The 17,569-nt window shown below is 42.7% G+C and overlaps 1 protein-coding gene across 1 annotated transcript in view; it reads left to right on the top strand.

Annotated features, from left to right (window-relative positions):
• The window catches only part of TTN (titin), a 269,090-nt gene extending 254,172 nt beyond the window's left edge, over positions 1-14,918 (top strand). The window contains 15 exon segments of the mRNA XM_044913684.1: positions 107-409; positions 967-1,269; positions 1,384-1,968; positions 2,097-2,402; positions 2,517-2,816; positions 3,675-4,250; positions 4,356-4,661; positions 5,018-5,611; positions 5,749-11,396; positions 11,524-11,680; positions 12,637-12,767; positions 12,849-13,409; positions 13,510-13,663; positions 14,184-14,486; positions 14,620-14,918. Coding sequence (XP_044769619.1) covers positions 107-409; positions 967-1,269; positions 1,384-1,968; positions 2,097-2,402; positions 2,517-2,816; positions 3,675-4,250; positions 4,356-4,661; positions 5,018-5,611; positions 5,749-11,396; positions 11,524-11,680; positions 12,637-12,767; positions 12,849-13,409; positions 13,510-13,663; positions 14,184-14,486; positions 14,620-14,918 — 10,526 coding nt within the window.
• Positions 14,919-17,569: the final 2,651 nt, after the last annotated feature.

The following is a 17,569-nucleotide window of genomic DNA, read 5'->3' as shown; positions in this document are numbered from 1 at the left end:
ACAAGTCTTACATGCTATTTAAAAAGCTAAGACATACTTACAGAAATGTGCCTTTATTTTAATGTATTCTCATTGCCATAATGTGTTTACCTCTATCTTACTCCAGGTATTCCTGGACCTCCAGAAACATTACAAATATTTGATGTCTCCCGTGATGGCATGACACTGACTTGGTACCCACCAGAAAACGATGGTGGCTCCCAAGTGACTGGATATATTATAGAGCGCAAAGAAGTGAGAGCAGATCGATGGGTCCGTGTAAATAAAGTACCAGTGACAATGACACGGTACCGTTCCACTGGCCTTATTGAAGGCTTAGAATATGAACACCGTGTCACAGCCATTAATGTGAGAGGGACTGGGAAACCAAGTCGTCCTTCCAAACCCATCGTTGCCATGGATCCAATTGGTAAATACATTGTGTATAGGTCAATTTTTTGAGGTATAATTTAAATGTAGAAAAATTTATCCTTCTGAAATATGTAATTCTAAGTTTTGAAAAGGTCCTATTGTATAAGCACCACCACAGTCAAAATACAGAATTCTTCCATCAGCCCCAAAAGTTCATTTGTGGATACCCTCCCCACTCCAGCCCCTAGCAGCTTTGGGCAAGTAACTTTTTATATTCTCCTCTTGAATCTATTCCCCATTCTTTAAAATGGGACTTATAATACATGCCCTACATCAGTGTTTAATTCTTTGAATAAGTTAATATTTCTGAAAGCACTTTAAAATCTGATGATAAATGTAAGATGGTAGTAGTGTTCATAAACAAAGCACATTTAAGACAAAGGAAAAAGCCAAGAGCTTTAAGTATTTTTAACTGATAAAAATGAATAAAATTTTTTAAAAAACTATATTCTAATGCTAACAGTCCATGTTTACACAACTCATTGCATGTTAGGTGGCAGAGCCGAGTTTCAGCTTTGCAGCAACAATATCTTGTTGTCTTATTCTTAACCCCAGCTCCTCCAGGAAAGCCACAAAACCCAAGAGTTACTGATACAACAAGGACATCAGTCTCCCTGGCCTGGAGTGTTCCAGAAGATGAAGGAGGATCTAAAGTCACAGGCTACTTGATTGAAATGCAAAAAGTAGATCAACATGAATGGACCAAATGTAACACCACCCCAACCAAGATTCGGGAGTATACCCTAACACATCTACCTCAGGGCACTGAATACAGATTCCGTGTCCTAGCTTGTAATGCTGGTGGACCTGGGGAGCCTGCTGAGGTACCAGGAACAGTCAAAGTCACTGAAATGCTTGGTAAGACATATGATCGCTTACTTTCTGCTAATAATTGCCTTAAGATTTATTTCTTACCATCCCCCCCCGCCACTGCCCAAAAAATGCTAATTGTAACTGGCTCTTTTTTCCCAGAATATCCTGATTATGAACTTGATGAAAGATACCAAGAAGGTATCTTTGTAAGACAAGGTGGAGTCATCAGACTTACCATACCAATCAAAGGAAAACCATTCCCAATATGTAAATGGACCAAGGAAGGCCAAGATGTTAGTAAGCATGCCATGATTGCAACCTCTGAAACACACACTGAGCTTGTAATCAAAGAAGCAGACAGGGATGATTCTGGCACTTATGACCTGGTTCTGGAAAACAAGTGTGGCAAGAAGGCTGTCTACATCAAAGTCAGGGTGATAGGAAATCCCAACCCTCCTGAAGGGCCACTTGAATATGACGACATACAAGCTCGCTCTGTAAGGGTCAGTTGGAGACCCCCTGCCGATGATGGTGGTGCTGACATCTTAGGCTATATTCTTGAGAGACGAGAAGTGTCTAAAGCCGCCTGGTATACAATTGATTCCAGAGTCCGAGGTACATCTCTGGTGGTAAAAGGCCTCAAAGAGAACGTGGAATACCATTTCCGTGTTTCAGCTGAAAACCAGTTTGGCATAAGCAAACCCTTAAAATCTGAAGAACCAGTCATACCAAAAACACCACTGAGTAAGTACTCTTCCAACCACCACATTGTACAAATTCTTCCAGTACTCTTTCATTTTGAAATGAAAGCCATCAGCTTACAAGATATGGGACTGTACTCTTAACACACATTTTCTACTTTATATCCATAGATCCTCCGGAGCCTCCAAGCAATCCTCCAGAAGTGCTCGATGTGACCAAGAGTTCTGTCAGCCTGTCTTGGTCCCGGCCCAAAGATGATGGTGGTTCTCGAGTCACAGGCTACTACATTGAACGCAAGGAGACATCAACTGACAAGTGGGTCAGGCACAACAAGACTCAGATAACAACCACAATGTACACTGTCACTGGGCTTGTTCCTGATGCAGAGTATCAGTTCCGCATCATCGCACAGAATGATGTTGGCCTAAGCGAGACCAGCCCTGCTTCTGAACCAGTTGTTTGCAAAGATCCATTTGGTAAGGAGAGTTTCTGAAGGGGTTCAAACCAAAGAGGCAAGCCATCTTTGGTCTTTCTCTTTTATTTCAGCAGTAAAACTGATTCCCCTTTCAATTGTTTTAAAAATATTTCAGATAAGCCAAGCCAACCTGGAGAAGTTGAGATTCTTTCAATATCCAAAGATAGTGTCACTCTACAGTGGGAGAAACCTGAATGTGACGGTGGCAAAGAAATCCTTGGATACTGGGTTGAATATAGGCAGTCTGGAGACAGTGCCTGGAAGAAGAGCAATAAGGACCGCATCAAGGACAGACAATTCACAATAGGGGGTTTGCTGGAAGCCACTGAATATGAATTCAGGGTTTTTGCTGAGAATGAGACCGGGCTTAGCAGACCTCGAAGAACTGCTATGTCTGTAAAGACTAAACTAACATGTAAGTAGCCACTAGTTCTCTGCTTATGACCTACAAACTAAGCAACGTATTGAGGCTAATTCTTCCTTTATATTAAGTAGACATACAGAAAACCTTACTGGAGAGCAAGTGTTTGGGAAGAGTGAACTCACTTTGGCATATACACACACAGGAAATAGCTGCTATGTTCTATAGGGAGTCATTCCAAGCACATAACTCAGTAGATGTTAGGTGCAGTGACCTGAGCACCTTCTTAGAGCCATTTCTCCTTCAAATGCAATGGTTTGGGATTTTTTTTTTTAAAGATTTTATTTATTTATTTGACAGAGAGAGACACAGCGAGAGAGGGAACACAAGCAGGGGAGTGGGAGAGGGAGAAGCAGGCTCCCCGCAGAGCAGGGAGCCCGATGCGGGACTCGATCCCAGGACCCTGGGATCATGACCTGAGCTGAAAGCAGTCGCTTAACCAACTGAGCCACCCAGGCGCCCTGGGATTTTTTTTTTTTTAATGCTTCCTAATAAGACTTGTATGGTCAACAAATGTACCCCACTTCAGTGAACCTAAGGCAGAGATTCTCTCTATAGATTTATAGAGAGAATTCATATTTCCCCAAACCCCTAAACATTATTGATGTCTCCCAATTGTAAAGAGAAAAGTCACTCTACATAATAATGTGACGATGTGGCTCACTGAATCCCTATTTTCCATAGGGCCCCAGGAAAAGTGCTATGACATTGTTAAGAACTAGACTCATGTGTAAATCATGGTATCTAATAGAGTTAGTCAAAAGGATAAATTCATTCCTGATATACAAGGACAGAGGATTACAGATTCAGTGGTAATAATAATGCATTACTATTATCTTTCATCTCCTTCAGCTGGAGAGGCTCCAGGAGTGCGCAAAGAAATGAAGGATGTTACCACCAAGTTGGGCGAAGCTGCTCAACTGTCATGCCAGATTGTTGGAAGGCCTCTTCCTGACATTAAATGGTACCGATTTGGTAAGGAGCTGGTACAAAGCCGGAAGTACAAAATGTCTTCAGATGGACGCACACATACGCTAACAGTAATGACAGAGGAACAAGAAGATGAAGGTGTTTATACCTGCATAGCTACTAATGAGGTTGGAGAAGTAGAAACCAGTAGTAAGCTTCTCCTGCAAGCAACACCACAGTTCCATCCTGGTTACCCACTGAAAGAGAAATATTATGGTGCTGTGGGTTCAACACTTCGACTTCATGTCACGTACATTGGTCGTCCAGTACCTTCCATCACTTGGTTCTATGGCCAGAAACTTTTGCAAAACTCAGAAAACATTACTATTGAAAACACTGAGCACTATACTCATCTTGTCATGAAGAATGTCCAACGTAAGACTCATGCTGGGAAATACAAAGTTCAGCTCAGCAATGTCTTCGGAACAGTTGATGCCATCCTTGATGTGGAAATACAAGGTATTTTATTTTAGTTTTTAGTGTTTTTTTAATTTTTCAAGGAAAAAGAGATCTCAGGCGACATACTACAAAGAAAACCACTATCATTGTATTTTCTCACAACAGATAAACCAGACAAACCCATAGGACCAATTGTGATAGAAGCTCTATTGAAGAACTCTGCAGTGATCAGCTGGAAGCCACCTGCAGATGATGGAGGCTCCTGGATCACCAACTATGTGGTGGAGAAATGTGAGGCCAAGGAAGGGGCTGAATGGCAATTGGTGTCTTCAGCCATCTCAGTGACAACCTGCAGAATTGTAAACCTCACAGAAAATGCTGGCTATTACTTCCGGGTTTCAGCCCAGAACACTTTTGGCATCAGTGAGCCTCTGGAGGTTGCCTCAGTTGTGATCATTAAGAGTCCTTTTGGTGAGTACAACCTCTACAGTCTTCCTATGGCAAAATTCCATCCTTACATAAAACTCTTATTAACAGAAATAACTTTTGAAAGAAAATAGCCAAGATTCAAATAAAGTACAAGTGCGTTTTGGCTCACTAAAATTGAACTTTTGCAATCTACAAGGGCAAATATAAACCCTGTTCTTCTTTAAAAATGAACTTTGTGTTTTGATAAGTTTCTTAGCATAAAGTGACCCATTTCATTTTTCTGGAATAGCTGTTCTTAGAACTTTGGGTTCGTAAGATTTTCTTTAAAAAAACTAAGCTTTTAATAAAGCTGCTTGTTTCACCTCATGACTCAAATCTTTCTTGTTTCTTTGAAACAGGAAAGCCAGGTGCTCCTGGCAAACCAACTATCACTGCTCTCACAAAAGATTCTTGTGTTGTGGCTTGGAAGCCACCTGCCAGTGATGGAGGTGCAAAGATTAGAAATTACTACCTTGAGAAACGTGAGAAGAAGCAGAATAAATGGATTGCTGTGACAACAGAAGAAATTCGAGAAACTGTCTTTTCAGTGCAAAACCTTATTGAAGGTCTTGAATATGAGTTCCGTGTGAAATGTGAAAATCTAGGTGGGGAAAGTGAATGGAGTGAAATATCAGAACCTGCCACTCCCAAATCTGATGTCCCAATTCAGGCACCACACTTTAAAGAGGAACTGAGAAATCTAAATGTCAGATATCAGAGCAATGCTACTTTGGTCTGCAAAGTGACTGGTCATCCGAAACCTATTGTGAAATGGTACAGACAAGGCAAAGAAATCATTGCAGATGGATTAAAGTACAGGATTCAAGAGTTTAAGGGTGGCTACCACCAGCTCATCATTGCAAGTGTCACAGATGATGATGCCACAGTTTACCAAGTCAGAGCTACCAACCAAGGGGGATCTGTGTCTGGCACTGCCTCCTTGGAAGTAGAAGGTAAATACCTCAAATCTATAAAAATCAGTTTGGTGCTAGATGACATATTGTTAATTAGGGTTGGGGGGGGGGTCGTTGCACTTAAATAGTGTTGGGTATTGCTAAATTACATTCTTTCTTCTTTTATTCTGCTACAGTTCCAGCTAAGATACACTTGCCTAAAACTCTTGAAGGCATGGGGGCAGTTCATGCTCTCCGAGGTGAGGTGGTCAGCATCAAGATCCCTTTCAGTGGCAAACCAGATCCTGTGATCACCTGGCAGAAAGGACAAGATCTCATCGACAATAATGGCCACTACCAAGTTATTGTCACAAGATCTTTCACATCACTCGTTTTCCCCAATGGAGTAGAGAGAAAAGATGCTGGTTTCTATGTGGTCTGTGCTAAAAACAGATTTGGAATTGATCAGAAGACTGTTGAACTGGATGTGGCGGATGTTCCTGACCCACCCAGAGGAGTCAAAGTTAGTGACATATCACGAGATTCTGTCAACTTAACATGGACTGAGCCAGCTTCTGACGGTGGCAGCAAAATCACCAACTACATTGTTGAAAAATGTGCAACTACTGCAGAAAGATGGCTCCGTGTAGGACAGGCCCGAGAAACACGTTATACCGTGATCAACTTATTTGGAAAAACAAGCTACCAGTTCCGTGTAATAGCTGAAAATAAATTTGGCCTGAGCAAACCTTCTGAGCCTTCAGAACCAACCATAACCAAAGAAGACAAGACCAGAGCCATGAATTACGATGAAGAGGTAGACGAAACCAGGGAAGTTTCCATGACTAAAGCATCTCATTCGTCAACTAAGGAACTGTGTGAGAAATATATGATTGCTGAAGATCTTGGGCGTGGTCAGTTTGGAATTGTCCACCGTTGCATTGAAACATCCTCAAAGAAGACTTACATGGCCAAATTTGTTAAAGTCAAGGGGACTGATCAGGTTTTGGTAAAGAAGGAAATTTCCATTCTAAACATTGCCAGGCACAGAAACATCTTATACCTCCATGAATCATTTGAGAGCATGGAAGAATTAGTTATGATCTTTGAGTTCATATCAGGACTCGATATATTTGAGCGCATTAACACAAGTGCTTTTGAACTTAATGAAAGAGAAATTGTAAGTTATGTTCGCCAGGTCTGCGAAGCACTTGAGTTCTTACATAGTCACAATATTGGACACTTTGACATTAGACCAGAAAATATCATTTACCAAACAAGAAGGACCTCCACCATTAAAATCATAGAATTTGGTCAAGCCCGTCAGCTGAAGCCAGGGGACAACTTTAGGCTTCTGTTCACTGCCCCCGAATACTATGCACCTGAAGTCCACCAGCATGACGTTGTCAGCACCGCCACAGACATGTGGTCACTTGGAACACTGGTGTATGTGCTGTTAAGTGGTACCAATCCATTCCTGGCTGAAACTAACCAACAGATAATTGAGAACATCATGAATGCTGAATATACTTTCGATGAAGAAGCATTCAAAGAGATTAGCCTTGAAGCCATGGATTTTGTTGACCGGCTGTTAGTGAAAGAGAGAAAATCTCGCATGACAGCATCCGAGGCACTCCAGCATCCATGGCTGAAGCAGAAGATAGAAAGAGTCAGTACTAAAGTTATCAGAACATTAAAACACCGGCGTTACTACCACACACTGATCAAGAAAGACCTCAACATGGTTGTGTCAGCGGCCCGAATCTCTTGCGGTGGTGCAATTCGATCTCAGAAGGGAGTGAGTGTTGCTAAAGTTAAAGTAGCATCCATTGAAATTGGCCCAGTTTCTGGGCAGATAATGCATGCAGTTGGCGAAGAAGGAGGATATGCCAAATATGTATGCAAAATTGAAAATTATGATCAGTCTACCCAAGTGACCTGGTACTTTGGAGTCAGACAGCTGGAGAACAGTGAGAAATATGAAATCACCTATGAAGATGGAGTAGCCACCATGTACATCAAAGACATTACCAAATTTGATGATGGCACCTACAGATGCAAAGTAGTCAATGACTATGGTGAAGATAGTTCTTATGCAGAACTATTTGTTAAAGGTGTGAGAGAAACTTACGACTATTACTGCCGTAGAACCATGAAGAAAATTAAGCGCAGAACTGACACGATGAGACTCCTGGAAAGGCCACCAGAATTTACGTTGCCTCTCTATAACAAGACAGCTTATGTGGGTGAAAAGGTCCGATTTGGAGTAACTATAACTGTCCACCCAGAGCCTCGTGTAACATGGTATAAATCAGGTCAGAAAATCAAACCAGGTGTTGATGATACAAAGTACACATTTGAATCTGACAAGGGTCTTTACCAGTTAACAATCAACAGCATAACTATAGATGATGATGCTGAATATACGGTTGTGGCAAGGAACAAATATGGTGAGGACAGCTGTAAAGCAAAACTGACTGTAACCCCACACCCACCACCAACAGATACAACCTTAAGACCCATGTTCAAACGGCTGCTGGCAAACGCAGAATGCCAAGAAGGCCAAAGTGTCTGCTTTGAAATCAGAGTGTCTGGCATCCCCCCACCAACATTAAAATGGGAGAAAGATGGCCAGCCATTGTCCCTGGGGCCTAACATTGAAATTATCCATGAAGGCCTGGATTATTATGCTTTGCACATCAGGGACACTTTGCCTGAAGACACAGGTTACTACAGGGTCACCGCCACGAACACAGCTGGATCCACCAGCTGCCAGGCTCACCTTCAAGTGGAACGCTTAAGGTACGTCAAGCATGAATTCAAGACTAAGGAGGAGCGTGAACGACACGTCCAAAAGCAAATTGACAAGACACTAAGGATGGCTGAAATTCTTTCTGGAACTGAAACGGTGCCACTGACACAGGTAGCCCAAGAGGCTCTGAGAGAAGCTGCCATCCTTTACAAACCAGCTGTAAGCACCAAGACTGTAAAAGGGGAATTCCGTCTTGAGACGGAAGAAAAGAAGGAAGAGAGAAAACTCCGTATGCCTTATGAGGTACCAGAACCACGCAAGTACAAACAGACTACCATAGAAGAAGACCAACGCATTAAGCAATTTGTGCCTATGTCCGACATGAAATGGTACAAAAAGATACGTGATCAATTTGAAATGCCTGGGAAAATTGACAGAGTTGTACAGAAAAGACCCAAGCGCATCCGCCTTTCAAGATGGGAACAGTTCTATGTGATGCCTCTTCCACGCATTACAGATCAATACAGACCTAAATGGCGTATTCCCAAACTCTCCCAAGATGATCTTGAAATGGTGAGACCAGCCCGCCGCCGTACACCTTCTCCTGATTATGACTTTTATTACAGACCTAGAAGACGTTCTCTTGGTGACATGTCAGATGAAGAATTACTCCTTCCCATTGACGACTACTTGGCAATGAAAAGAACAGAGGAAGAGAGGCTGCATCTTGAAGAAGAGCTTGAATTGGGTTTCTCAGCTTCACCGCCAAGCCGAAGCCCTCCACGTTTTGAGCTTTCTAGTCTGCGTTACTCTTCACCACAAGCTCACGTCAAGGCGGAGGAAACAAGAAAAGACTTCAGATATTCAACGTACCACATCCCCACGAGGGCTGAGACTAGCACAAGTTATGTGGAACTGCGGGAACGGCACGCCCGGGCCTCGTACAGGCAGCCAAAACAACGGCAGAGGATCATGGCTGAGAAAGAGGATGAAGAGTTGCTTCGTCCAGTCACTAGCACCCAGCGACTCTCAGCATACAGAAGTGAGCTTGACCACATGTCAAAGGAAGAAAAGTCTAGAAAGAAATCAAGGCGACAGAGAGAAGTGACAGAAATAACCGAAATTGAGGAGGAATATGAAATCTCAAAACACGCTCAGCGAGAGGCCTCCTCAAAACATGCTCAAAGAGAGTCCTCCTCCTCATCAGTGTCTAGGCTGCTGAGGCGGCGGCGTTCCTTGTCTCCAACCTATATCGAGTTAATGAGGCCAGTGTCCGAGCTAATCCGGCCACGCCGACCGCCAGAGGAGGAATATGAAGATGACACAGAGAGAAGGTCCCCTACTCCGGAGAGAACTCGCCCTCGTTCCCCTAGCCCTGTGTCTAGTGAGAGATCACTCTCGAGATTTGAGAGGTCTGCCAGATTTGATATCTTTTCCAGGTACGAGTCCATGAAAGCTGCTTTAAAGACTCAGAAGACATCAGAAAGGATGTATGAAGTTTTGAGTCAGCAGCCTTTTACGCTGGACCATGCCCCTCGAATCACACTGAGAATGCGCTCCCACAGGGTACCATGTGGCCAAAATACGCATTTTATCTTAAATGTTCAGTCTAAGCCAACCGCTGAGGTTAAATGGTACCACAATGGTGTCGAACTCCAGGAAAGCAGTAAGATTCATTACACCAACATGAGCGGGGTATTAACCCTAGAAATTCTGGACTGTCAAGCTGAGGACAGCGGAACATACCGGGCCGTGTGCACCAACTACAAAGGTGAGGCCTCGGACTACGCGACCTTGGATGTAACAGGCGGGGATTACACTACCTACACTTCCCGGCGCAGAGACGAACAAGTACCCCCATCTGTTTTCCCTGAGCTGACAAGAACAGAGGAATACGCTGTTTCGTCATTCAAGAAAATGTCTGAGATGGAAGCGTCTTCTTCGGTCAGGGAAATGAAGTCACAGATGACAGAGACAAGGGAAAGTCTCTCGGCATATGAACACCACGCATCCGCGGAAATGAAAAGTGCTGCGGTGGAACAAAAGTCGCTGAAAGGAAAAACCACACAGAGAAAGATCAAGACGACTTTGGTGGGAGCAAGAATTCTGACGAAGCCAAGGTCTGTCACTGTGTATGAAGGTGAGTCTGCGAGGTTTTCTTGCGACACAGATGGGGAGCCAGTACCCACTGTGATCTGGCTGCGTGGCGGCCAAGTGATAAGTTCTTCTGCCCGCCACCAAGTGACCACCACAAAGTACAAATCAACCTTCGAAATCTCTTCGGTCCAGGCTTCTGATGAAGGCAACTACAGCGTGGTGGTAGAAAACAGTGAAGGGAGGCAAGAAGCTCAGTTCACTCTGACTGTTCAGAAGGCCAGGGTTCCTGAAAAGGCTGTGACGTCACCACCGAGAGTCAAATCCCCAGAGGCTCGAGTGAAATCTCCAGAAGCCGTTAAGTCTCCAAAACGAGTGAAATCCCCGGAACCAGTCACTTCCCACCCAAAAGCCTTATCACCCACAGAGACAAAACCCACACCAACAGAGAAGGTTCAGCAGCTGCCGGTCTCTGTCCCACCCAAGATAACTCAGTCCCTGAAAGCAGAAGCTTCTAAAGATATTGTGAAGCTGACCTGTGCAGTCGAAAGTAGTGTATTATGCGCAAAAGAGGTCACCTGGTATAAAGATGGCAAGAAACTGAAGGAAAATGGGCATTTCCAGTTTCATTATTCAGCAGATGGTACCTATGAGCTCAAAATCCATAACCTCACAGAATCTGACAGTGGAGAATACATCTGTGAGATATCTAGCGAAGGTGGAACTTCAAAAACGAACTTCCACTTTATGGGACAAGCCTTTAAGAGTATCCATGAACAGGTGTCAAGGACATCAGAAACTAAGAAAGCGGTTCAGAAAACTGCTGAGTCGACAGAAACCAAAAAAACTGAACCAAAAACTCCTGAACCAATTTCCTCAAAACCAGCCATCGTTACTGGGCTGCAGGATACAACAGCTTCTGCAGACAGCGTCGCTAAGTTCACGGTTAAAGCTACTGGAGAACCCCAGCCTACCATCATCTGGACAAAGGATGGAAAGGTAACCAGGTCTTAAACGTCTCTCAATTTTATCTCCTAAAAATCTAACCCCTTCCCTCCTCCCTGTCTCCCCAAAAATGTTTAAACTTAACTTACTTTTTAAAACTCAAATCACTTGCATTCTATAGGCAGTTACACAAGGAAGTAAATACAAACTCTCTGAAGACAAAGGAGTTTTCTTCTTAGAAGTTCTTAAGACTGATACTTCTGACAGTGGGCTTTATACTTGCACAGTAACAAATTCAGCTGGATCTGTGTCCTCTAGCTGCAAATTAACTATAAAAGGTAGGTTGGCTTTTGTTTTTACCAGTGTTTTTCAGAAAATTATATTAAGGGGCGCCTGGGTGGCTCAGTTGATTAAGTGACTGCCTTCAGCTCAGGTCATGATCCTGGAGTCCCTGGATCGAGTCCCGCGTTGGGCTCCCTGCTCAGCGGGGAGCCTGCTTCTCCCTCTGACCCTCCCCCCTCTCATGTACTCTCTCTCTCTCTCACACTCTCAAATAAATAAATAAATAAATCTTAAAAAAAAAAAGAAAATGATATTAAGGAAAGTTTTCTAAACATTCTCCCTTATACACACACACACACACACACACACACACACAAAAGTATTAAAGTAAAACTGTTTTCCAAATTCCAGAATACCATTTGTACACAAATATAGAAATACACATATTTAAAGAAAGCATAATATTAGCATAAAAAGCACTTATCAAGTGCCTAATTATACATGGTGATATATAAGATTCCAAAGAGGCAGCCCCTGTTGCCAGGAATATTTAGGAATGAAGTCAGGCGAATATACAAAATGGTACTGCTTCCATAAACCTACACTCTTGCTAATTTTCCCAAGCAATGCAGTTAGTAAAAGAGCTAGATTACTTTTCCAATTAAAATTAGGCTGCTTTCATTCAATCTTCTAAAACATAATTCAATTTTTTATCAAAAAGTTCCTAAATCCACACATATCCTAAATATTTTGACTGTTCTTTTCAAGACTTTTTCAAGTCATAAGAATCGTCTTCAGTTTAGTTTAAAGAATCATTATACTGATCTCAAAAGTCATGCATGACAATTTTCCAAGACTAGGGCTGAGAAAGAATTAAATATTACCTACACTGCATACAAAAGGCAACGTTCCTTTTCTTTGTCTCATTTATTCGCTTGTAGAATCTATAAGAGTAAAGGGTGGGTGGGGCCTCTTTCCAGTTAAGTTTGCCTTACAGAGGTTTCTTTTTTAGCTGTAAAAGACACTGAGGCACAGAAAGTGTCTACACAAAAGACCTCTGAAATTACGTCACAAAAGAAGGCAGCTGTCCAAGAGGAAATTTCCCAAAAAGCGCTAATTTCTGAAGAAATGAAAATATCAGAGGTGAAATCTCAAGAGAAGGCGGTTGTCCAAGAGGAAATTTCCCCAAAAGCCCTAATTTCTGAAGAAATGAAAAAATCAGAGGTAAAATCTCAAGAAAAGTTAGCCCTCAAGGAGGAAGCTTCAAAGGTTCAGATTTCTGAAAAAGTCAAGAAATCAGGAGCAACCTCTCTGGAAAAATCCATCGTCCATGAGGAAATCACTAAAACATCAAAGGCATCAGAAGAAATCAGAACGCATGCGGAGATCAAAGCATTTTCTACTCAGATGAGCATAAGTGATGGTCAGAAGGTGACCTTAAAAGCCAACATTGCTGGTGCCACGGATGTGAAATGGGTACTGAATGGCGTAGAGCTCACTAACTCTGAGGAGTACAGATATGGTGTCTCGGGCAGCGATCAGACCCTAACCATCAAGCAGGCCAGTCACAAAGACGAAGGGATCCTCACCTGCATAGGCCAAACCAGCCAAGGGCTCATCAAATGTCAGTATGATCTGACCCTGAGCAAAGAACTCTCCGATGCTCCAGCCTTCATCTCACAGCCCAGATCTCAAAATATTAACGAAGGACAAAATGTTATCTTTTCTTGTGAAGTCAGTGGTGAGCCATCCCCAGAAATCGAATGGTTTAAAAACAACTTGCCGGTAAGTTTAATTCTGAATATACCATCGAAGAAAATTTAAAATGCCACATCTATTCCTGAAGAGCTCAAAGAAACACTTCTTCCCCCTCCTTACATTTTAGATTTCTGTTTCTTCAAATATCAGTGTAAGTCGCTCCAGAAACGTATATTCTCTTGAAATCCGAAATGCCTCAGTAAGCGACAGTGGGAAGTACACAGTTAAGGCCAAGAATTTCCATGGCCAGTGTTCAGCTACCGCTTCCTTAACAGTCCTTCGTAAGTATATCTTTCCCATTTTCCTCACATGCTTAAGGCCTTTATGTATTTTTTCCCCTTTGTCTTCAGCACAGCCAACTCTGAGGAGCCTCATTAAATTCCATGTGTAACAGGCACAGGCCTCCTGTGTGAATTCAGCCTTACGGTCAAATTTTCTTTGCAGCTAAACAGATATGTGGACAAATTAACTTTCTAAGCCAAGCTACCAAGTACCCGGTTATATATTTTTTTTCCAGAATGCACAATAACTCTGTGATTTTCTATATGACTAATCATTTTTCCCCTAGTTATTCTAGCACCTGCATGTAATGTAATGATAGAAATCTAAAGATTCATTTCTCGGAGACATTGAGCTAGCTCTTGACAAATGTATGTATTTGCTTATGCTTTCACAGCAAATTGTTTGGGTTACGTTTGTGTGTGTGTGTGTGTAAGTTTTCCATCTCTGGAAGTCATTGTCAGATGTCCCCAGTTAACCAGAGGTCATTGATGTTCACCGTGTATCTGCTATGCTCCACAGCTCTAGTTGAAGAACCTCCCAGAGAGGTAGTATTGAGGACAAGTGGTGACACAAGCTTGCAAGGAAGCTTCTCGTCTCAGTCAGTCCAAATGTCTGCCTCTAAGCAGGAGGCCTCCTTCAGCAGTTTCAGCAGCAGCAGTGCTAGCAGCATGACTGAAATGAAATTTGCAAGCATGTCTGCCCAAAGCATGTCCTCCATGCAAGAGTCCTTTGTAGAAATGAGTTCCAGCAGTTTTATGGGAAAATCTAGCATGACACAACTGGAAAGCTCAACTAGTAGAATGCTTAAAGCAGGCGTAAGAGGTGAGCAATAAAAAATTACTGGTAGAGATAGACAAGCCTAGTAGCACGGTAGAGTCTTTAGTTCATGTAATTTAGTAGAAAGCAAATCATGTTTTCAGCGATCCTAAAACGTTTTTGTTGTTGTTCTATAAAGGAATTCCACCTAAAATTGAAGCTCTTCCCTCTGACATCAGCATTGATGAGGGCAAAGTTTTAACAGTAGCCTGTGCCTTTACGGGTGAGCCTACTCCAGAAATAATATGGTCCCGTGGTGGAAGAAAAATTCAAACCCAAGAACAACACGGGAGATTCCACATTGAAAACACAGATGACCTGACGACTCTGATCATCATGGACGTACAGAAACAAGATGGTGGACTTTATACCCTGAGCTTAGGGAATGAATTTGGATCTGACTCTGCCACTGTGAATATAAATATTCGATCCATGTAAGAGGGCCTGTGGTCCTCATACTCATACTCCTTCTTAACCTTTCACAAATGATTCACATGGACTAATCTTTCTGATCTGTAAATATTCCAAAAGAAAAAGTAGTTTTGTATCAGCCTAAATGAGTCAAAGTTCAAAATTAGACATTTCGATCTTTCATAATTGTTGACCTAAGAATATTATACATTTTCTAGTGACATGTACATACTGTATATAGCCGGATTAACGGTTATAAAGTTTTGTACCATTTATTTTATGACATTTTACAATGTAACTTTTGAAACTAACCGTTGGTAGGAGAAAGTTTCTTACGGAACGAATACCCTGCTCAACACTTAATCAATCTTTGTGCCTCAACATAATGTTGATGTCTAAGTATGCCTCAGTGGGTTGAGCAATTCCCCATTGAAGAAGTCCTATCCACCTAAAAGATGATGCCATGCATGTAACCGGACATGTGCACCAATACCTATTGAATCAGAAATGTAAGGCATTGGTGATGTTTGCATTTACCCTCCTGTAAGCAACACTTTAACGTCTTACATTTTCTCTGATGATGTCACACTCTAAGTTATCACGACTTAAATATCACCAGAGCAGAGTGTAACGGCCAACACTCTGTTCGCTCCTTCTACACTGTCTCTGACCATAGAGAGTGCGGGAATAGCTTGGAAAAGTAACATCGCCTGGCCATCCCTTCATTTCACCAAGCTATTCAAGTATTCCTATGCCAGAGCGGTGTCAACTCTTGGAGGTTCTGGGGTGCAGCCAACGCCTTCGTGTGGTAGCTCTAAATTCAAATTTAAACCTGAGAAACTGGGGCAACTAAGCAATGAGCCACAGCAAAAAAAAAAAGAACAACAAAATAAAGCTGTCGTTAAATTAAAAACAACTACACCATTACTAACTGCCCAAAATGTCAATTTGATGTAGTTCCTTTCATGCAGTTATAAATTCAATTGTTAGTTACAATTGTTGGACCTCCTTGAGAAATAGTAACAACAAAATAAAGCAAGCTATCTGCACCTCAAACTGTGTGGTTGGTTGTTTTTTGTGAAATTCTGGGGTTGGGGAGTATGACCTCACAAATCACAGAAATTATCACAGATAAGATTGAGTAAATCGAGCTCAAAAAGGCCCATGTCAATAGGTTCTTTAAAGCAAATATTTGAATTACTGTGTTAAATATATTCAACAATTTTTTAAAGCACAGATTTGATTCTCATGGATAAATTTATTCTCAAAACTTAACAAAAAACCCCCAGAATAACAGCTTAAATCATTAAAATTATCAAGAAAAGTATTTTTATGGGGACTGATTCAACTCAATCCATCAAAAATCCGGAACATCTACAGTTCACAGTATTTTGTGTTAGACACCCTTGGGAACAACACAAAGATGAGCAAGATAACATAGACCCTACCTGAAGGGATGCAATGAAGAGACAATGACAGCCCGGACAGGCTGTGAGTTTGGGGGGGGGAGGCTTGAGGGAGGGGAGGGAAATAACCTCCCGGACAAAGAGGGACACCTGTCAGCCAGAGCAGTCTCTGCAAGCCAGGGCAGCTAAAGAGCCACCACTCAAGAAACCTGGTCGGGTACACTTACCCTGGGGGACCTGGGCGGTACCAACAGCATCTACGACATCATGTAACCATTTTAAATGCCTATTCTTACCTTAAAACGAGAGACAGAACTTGCTGGGTGATTCCTGGAGGGGATTTCCAGCCCCAATGTGCTAATATCCTCACGTCCCATCTGTGACTGTACAGCCCATGCTCATGTGAACTCTAAAGCTGAAAGGATTTCACCCTGGCCTCGAGAGCCAGTCTGGGCCGGGGAGAGCAGGGAGGGCCGACAGCCTATCCAGCCAAGGGCAGCCACGCCAGAGGCAAGGTCTGACCTCTTTTTATGCCTTAGCAGAAGCCTGCGGTCTATGCCCGGCCGCGTGGGGCGGCCATGGGAACGTATTACCTTCGTTCAATAGTAGCTGATTATATAGATGAACGGTGTAGAGGTGGGGCGGGACGTAAATGGCAAACAGCTGGTAAAATAACAAATTCAACTGAGAGTCTCTATGGAGACTGATTCAAGAATAATGTTTTATGCTTGTGCTCCAAAAAGAGAAAGTAATTTGTATTTGTTTACTCTGCCCCAAATATAACTTTGAAGAATTCAGAGGAAGTCCAGTTTCCTTGTAATAGGAGAAAAGATTGTCTGCTAGAAAAATAGGAGAATCTTTAAAAATAGATTGGCCCATCAATTTTTAGTCTAAGGTTATAAAAAGTGAAAGCTTTACAGCTTTACAGTGATAATGTCAGGCTGGTAGACCCTGTGGGTACACAAGAGGTGGGGGAAAGAAGGAACCTGCAGAGGTGAGAGGGCACCTTACTGCCCACTGCCTTCTCGGTGCCAATGACCCCTGCCCCGAGCTGGCAGGGGGGAGGTACGAGTCCAGCCCAGCAAGCCGGGCTCCCCTGAGGATGCGGTGTGGGAATGTGGCTCATGGGGATGACCCCCATTCACTCCTACCCCACTTTAAGAAAAGGTGGGAGGCAAGTAAGGGGAGAAAGCATGCCAATGCTTTCCAATCCCTCAGGAATCATGTGGAAAAGCCAGCGAGTCCTGAAAGTCAGGACTCCAAATCTGAAAT

Source organism: Neomonachus schauinslandi, chromosome 3, assembly GCF_002201575.2.
Source record: "Neomonachus schauinslandi chromosome 3, ASM220157v2, whole genome shotgun sequence".
Classification (NCBI taxonomy): Eukaryota; Metazoa; Chordata; class Mammalia; order Carnivora; family Phocidae; genus Neomonachus; species Neomonachus schauinslandi.
Note: the sequence above shows the minus strand (reverse complement) of the source record. Positions and strands in the feature narration are given on the sequence as shown.